The sequence below is a fragment of the Cebus imitator genome, unplaced genomic scaffold (genome assembly GCF_001604975.1).
Source record: "Cebus imitator isolate Cc_AM_T3 unplaced genomic scaffold, Cebus_imitator-1.0 Scaffold774, whole genome shotgun sequence".
NCBI lineage: Eukaryota > Metazoa > Chordata > Mammalia > Primates > Cebidae > Cebus > Cebus imitator.
Genome location: NW_016108089.1, coordinates 369,290 through 375,833, shown reverse-complemented (window position 1 = coordinate 375,833; position 6,544 = coordinate 369,290). Strand labels below are relative to the sequence as shown.

Here is a 6,544-nt window from a genome sequence, read left to right as displayed (position 1 = left end):
CAAAAAAAAAAAAAAGAAAAAAGAAAAAAAAAGGTAGGAAAGCAGTGGACACATTCTTGTGTAGAAAAAAGAAAGAAGAAGAAGAAAATTAGAGGTACACTTTAAAAATGTGTAGAGATTGTACAATTATACCCTATAAGGGCTTATAACATGTAGAAGTAAAGTATACGACAATAATAGCTAAAAAGGATGGAGAGAGCAAATAAAGTCAACCTAAAGTTTTTGCAGTGTTCAAAAAGTAAAAGAAGTATTAATTTAAGTGAGATTACAACAAGTCAGTTATGCATGTTATAATCTTTAAGGTCACCAGTAAAAGGAACAGAGGGTATAAAATGAATTATAAATATTTGCTTAATCAAAAAGAAGATGAAAAAGGAGGAATAAATGACAAAGAACAAATGAGACAAATAAAAACAAAAGAACATAGACTTAGTTCCAACTATATCTGTAATTACAACAAATATAAATGGATTAAATACTCCAATTAAAACATCACTATTGTAAGACTTACTAAAATTTTTTAAGGACTAAAAATATACACCCATTGCAAGAGACACATGCTAAAGATAAAGGAAGTTGAAAGTAAAAAGGGATGAAAAGGATATACCATGCAAACAGTAAGCCGAAAGCTACTGTAGCTAAATTGACATCAGAAAAGGAAACTTTATGCCAAGAATATCACAAAGGTAAAAAGGGATATTTAGTAAGGATAAAGGGGTCAATTCAATGAAAAGCTATAACAATACTAAATTTGTAGTCATCTGATAACATAGCTTCAAAATATATTAAAAAATTAATTAAATGATTGCTATATTACTGTCTTTTGAGAAAACTGTCTAAAGACTGTTAGCAGGAGTTTGATGTTTATCTCCATCACAGGTTTTCTACAGTCTCTGCTGTCCCCCTGGCCAAAAGAGATACTTGGCCAAAGGATGTGGGCATCCTGGCCCTGGAGGTCTACTTCCCAGCCCAATATGTAGACCAAACTGACCTGGAGAAGTATAACAATGTGGAAGCAGGAAAGTATACAGTGGGCTTGGGCCAGACCCATATGGGCTTCTGCTCAGTCCAAGAGGACATCAACTCCCTGTGCCTGACAGTGGTGCAATGGCTGATGGAACGCACACAGCTCCCATGGGACTCCGTGGGCAGGCTGGAAGTGGGCACTGAGACCATCATTGACAAGTCCAAAGCTGTCAAAACAGTGCTTATGGAACTCTTCCAGGATTCGGGCAATACTGACATTGAGGGGATAGATACCACCAATGCCTGCTACGGTGGTACTGCCTCCCTCTTCAATGCTGCCAACTGGATGGAATCCAGTGCCTGGGATGGTATGTACTGCCATGAGCCTTATGTAAGAAAGGTGCTGGGATTGGAGGCTGAATATTATCAGTTTTGCTTTTCAGTTCCCCAGGTGGCTTCATCCAGTGAAGGAAGGACAATATATTCACACAGCTGCTGTTATCATCCAACAGTAACCACTTAGACATACATAGCTTTACACAGTTAGTTAGGTAGCATGTCCACACAGCCATTCATTTACTTCTTACAACAGCCTCGGAAGTATGGATTATTCCAGATTTATAGATGAAAGCATGGAAATCTGATATCACACATAGTGAATGGCAGAGGCAAAAACACCAAACCATATTCAATATGTTGGAGATGTTAAGAGGAGTTGAGCAGTTTCTCTCTGTTCATGCAGCAAGACAGTGCAATTCCGGAAGTCCATTCCATGCTTTTCCAACTGCCCTACCTGGCTCCATCACTAACAGTTCCACCAACCTAGGATGATCCAGTCCACATCATCAAATCTGTTCTTAAAGTGCCTCTCCTACTTGATACTTGTATTACTACTCTCTAGTAGCCCCTACTGCCATTATCACCACTGATATGTCCAACCAATTATTTAGTTGAGGAATAGAGATGAAAAAGAAGGGACATTCACCAACCTTTAACCAAAAATCAAAGAGCCTATCCTTGGGAGCATTGTCAATGTTAAGCATGTCATTTCAAATGAGTAGATTCTTCTGAGGGGCTGGGTATTCCACAGATGGGGGCTGCAAACACATTTTTTGTTTAATATGGTATCTTGGTATAAAAAGAAAAATAAAAAAACAAGTTGTTAAAATGTGAATTTTTAGTTGGTATTTAAAACAAAAACACTTCAGCTTGAGCCTGAACCCTCGGACTACGTATCCTGCAGGTGACAGCAACCACCAGGACCAGAGGATGCCTGCGTGAGTGAAAACTCTGCTTCTGACTTAGCCAATCATTCACCTGGGGACCCTCAGGTGGGAGGGGGCGGCTCTGAGACTCAGGGAATACTGAATCACTTCAGAGAAAAGAGGAGGGGATGAAGAAAGAGAAGAGTCGTTCTGGCACAGATTGGCTGGGAGTCCCCATGTTTTCTTGTCATTTTCTTAAAAAAATGAAAGTAATTAAAATTTATATTTAAAAAAATCATACACATACACAAAAGTATAGAAAGTGAAGAAAACTTCTCATTTGACACCCATTACCACTTTCCAGAATTCAACAACGGCTTCCATATATTCTTCCAATATTTTTTCTACATTCCTGCAAGTATACACATATCTATTCTGTTTTAAGCATTGTACAAAATATTCCCCATCTCTTATGACTTAGAGACAATTCTATATCAACATATAGAAGGTCCATCTGATTCTTTTTAAAAACCACAATATTCTACTGATGGATATGCCAAATTTTATTTAATTAGTCCCATATTGATGGATATTTAGATTTTTTTGCAATGATAAATAAGGTTTTAAGGAACATTGTACAATAGCTTTGTACACTTGTGGTGTTGTATTATAAGAATATATTCCTAGAAGTAGAATATCAGAATAGGTTGATTTAAAAGTTTGATAAAATGTGCAAAATTCTTCTCCAAAATGTTGTACTAACTTACATTCCTACAATGTATATATTATCAAGCTTTCTAACCTTTATCTATTTAACAAGTAAAATTATAATGTTTTTGATTTGCCTTTAAGAAATTATTATAAGAAATATTGAATATTTTTGTTATTTATTGGCCATTTTTCTATTATATAGCTTGCCTTTTTAATGAAACTTTTGTAAAAGAAGATAAATTGCTTTTTGTTGATTGTAAGTATTGCAAATACTTCCCCAATTTGTCTTTTGACTTTGTTTCTGATAGAAGGCTTTGATATTTAGGTAATCAAATTTACTGGCCTTTTCCTAAATGGATTCTAAATACTTTGCTGTAGTTTCTAAAGTTTTCAAAAAGTGTGTGTGTGTGTGTGTGTGTGTGTGTGTGTATGTATACACATAGAAAAAAGTATTGTTTTCTCTTAATTTTATGCATATAAAAATTATATATACTTAAATATATATTTATATGTATTAAATATACCAATTTACTTATATTAATGTATTTGTATAAATATTTACTTGCATATCTATATTTTATACAGATACAAATGTTTTGTATATTACATGTATATACATATACACGTGCAGATGACATTGGGGAAGTTGATGTTGGAGTTGGGATTGTTATAATTCTTAAGAGAAGGTCCCTGTATTTCAGTGAATTTGGGTTGGAGTCCTGACTCTGAATCCTTATCCTACCATTTATTAGCTATGTGGTTTTGGGTCAAGTGGCTTAAAATCTTTAGGCCTCAGTTTCTTCATCTGTAGGATGGGGATAACTATATCTACTGTATAGATTTATCATGAGGGTTAAATTATATGGAAATATGACTCCCAACGTAGTGCTGTGGGTGAATACTGGGAGCTTCCTCATGGGTTAGAATACTAAAATTACTACCATATCTTACCCACAAACTTGAGTTTTGGGGACAGTACTTCTGACAGATAAAAGCAGAACAAGTAATAGTCAAGACCCCAATTATTTATTGAATACTTGTCTGAGTATCATAAAGTTATTGACTATGGATCGTTTACTAAACATAAACTCTTTTCACAATGAACGTAGTACCAAGCAATTCAAGGAACGTGGTTCAGGACCCAGTCAGGACTGGGTTTGAATATCAAAATCCATATTCACTAGGTATGTGACCTTACACTAGTTACTCAGTCTCTCAGGAAGGCAATGTCTTCACTCATGAATGTGGATGTTACCTGCTTCATTGGATTGTTTAAAGAGTTGTTTAAGGATAACTAGTGTCCTATTAGTGTTTTAAATGCAGTGTTTTAAATTCGGCTTCCCTCCCTGTCCTTTACCTTCTATGATTTGGGAAAGAATTTCAGTATCATGGAGCCCTAGAAGGAGACCTGAATTGTCTCCAAAAGTGCCAATTAACACATTTTTCACTGAAGTCAGAGACAGAATTCTGAATAAATGAGCATTTCACAGCTAGAGTGTCAGGACACTAAATTTTGACTTTGCATTTCAAATGTATCATGAAATGCACTAGAACATAAGCTCCACGGGACTGGGGTTTTTTATTTTGTTTACCACTGTATATCCAGCACCTAGAATTGTGCCTGGTACACAGTAGGGACTCAGTCTACTCTAGATGTGGGAGTGATGCTAATTATTTCTTGTTTCTCTTTACAGGTCGCTATGCGCTGGTGGTCTGTGGAGATATCGCCGTCTATCCCAACAATAATGCTCGTCCCACAGGTGGGGCCGGAGCCGTGGCCATGCTGATTGGGCCCAATGCCCCTCTGGCCCTGGAGCAAGGTTTGTAGTAAACCATTACCAAAAGGTCACGCATGGCATAGCCAGGAACATACACCCTCATCCCACATTGGCACATCTACTATGCAGGGCTGAGGTATGGGTTTGAAGATGGTATTGCTTGCCTCCAAAAGGCTGGTCTAAGGAGCAAAGGGAGGAAAGGAGAAATAGGGGAGGGAAATCCATGAGGTTTTCTGTCCTGCATCATCAGGCACTTGGACAGTGATGGAATGAGTGGTGCAGATGCTGGTGAGGGACCTTGGGGAGTCTTCTGGCAGTCGAAGGTTAAAGAAGGTAACTGGGTGTAAAGTGACAGTCTTTTCTTTGAGACTAATGGTTTCTATTCTAGGTTTTGTTAAGCCTGTGTAGGTGAGGAAAGGGAAACAGACAGCTCATTTGTGTAATGTTAACAACCTGTCCAACTCCTTTTGAATATGCGAGGGATGTTGAGTGGGCTTGCACTTGGGCGTGGGACACAGATAATGACCAGAAACCTCTTTTTACGTGGTTCCCTCATCCTTTGTGCTCAGGGTAGGGTGCATCGTGTAGTCTCTGAAAGCCTCTGTCTGCCTTTCCAGGGCTGAGGGGAACCCATATGGAGAATGCGTATGACTTCTATAAACCAAATTTGGCCTCGGAGTACCCGGTGCTGGATGGAAAGCTTTCCATCCTGTGCTACTTGCGGGCCTTGGATCGATGTTACGCAGCATACCGTCAAAAAATCCAGAATCAGTGGAAGCAAGGTATGGGGTTCAGAGGGCAGAAAGTGGGGGCTCTATTTATAGGCCAAGGGTTTGTACCCAAACGCTATGACAAGGTCTCTTCTTTCCTTCCCTGAAGATAATGTTTCCGCTCCTCTTTCTTACACTCTTCCCTGGGTCTACGCTAAAATCCATTGGGACGTCATTCAAGTTCAGGTGTAAAATTGCTTCTAACTTGAGCTAAATAAAGGAAAGGAAACAATCCAGGGCAAGGCCCCCACTATGAAGCCAAGGGGTGTCAGCCACCTGGGGAGATGGTGCTATGAGGCCAGGCAACCTCGTTCTGCAGCGTTGGCGTTTGTTTCTGGTTAAGTCAGGCATGATTTGGCTCTTCGTTTATAGTTGGCCATTTTCTAAAGTCTGATGTTGAGAAATCATACCTATATTTTCTATATGCTGAAGTGTTATCAGTGATTTTTCTCTTAGTGATGGTATTACAGGTTGATTTTATTTTCACCTTTAGTTTTGGAATTTCCCTGCTGAGAAATATGTACTGCTCCTGTAAGCAGAAAATAAGCAAATGAATCTTCGTTTTAAAATACAGAGAAGTTGGGGGGAAATAGGGGAGGGACTGTGGGAGGTGGGGAAGCTGGGGAGAGATAGCAAGGGGAGAAATGCCAGATATAGGTGATGGGGAGGAAGGCAGCAAATCACACTGCCACGTGTGTTCCTATGCAACAATTTTGCATGTTCTTCACATGTACCCCAAAACCTAAAATGCAATAAAATAAATAAATGGGGGAAAAAAAAGAAAATAATACATATTCTACAGTTTCGGAATAGAGTCTTTTATAAATATCAATTAATTAAGTCAAGAAAGTTGAGAATGTTGTTCAAATTTTTTGTGCTTTTATCTCATTTTATCAATGGCTGAGAAAGGAATGTAAAAAATTTTTTACCATGATTGTGGAATTATTCTATTTCTCCTTTTATACCACAAATTTTTGCTTCATATATTTTGAGACCCCAGTAAGAAATGTACATACATTAATAATATCTTCCTGAAATTGTCCCTTTCATTATATTAAAATACCTTATTTATGTTTAATAATATTGTTTGTCTTAAAGATTATTAATTCAATAG

At 37.8% G+C, this 6,544-nt stretch overlaps 1 protein-coding gene across 2 annotated transcripts in view; it reads left to right on the top strand.

The window, feature by feature from the left end:
• HMGCS2 (3-hydroxy-3-methylglutaryl-CoA synthase 2) overlaps positions 1-6,544 on the top strand; it is a 24,540-nt gene that overhangs the window by 4,466 nt on the left and 13,530 nt on the right. For both annotated transcript variants that reach the window (XM_017519771.1, XM_017519772.2), the window contains exons 2-4: positions 880-1,334; positions 4,577-4,702; positions 5,278-5,442. In XM_017519771.1, coding sequence (XP_017375260.1) covers positions 880-1,334; positions 4,577-4,702; positions 5,278-5,442 — 746 coding nt within the window. The remainder of the gene's footprint in view (positions 1-879; positions 1,335-4,576; positions 4,703-5,277; positions 5,443-6,544) is intronic.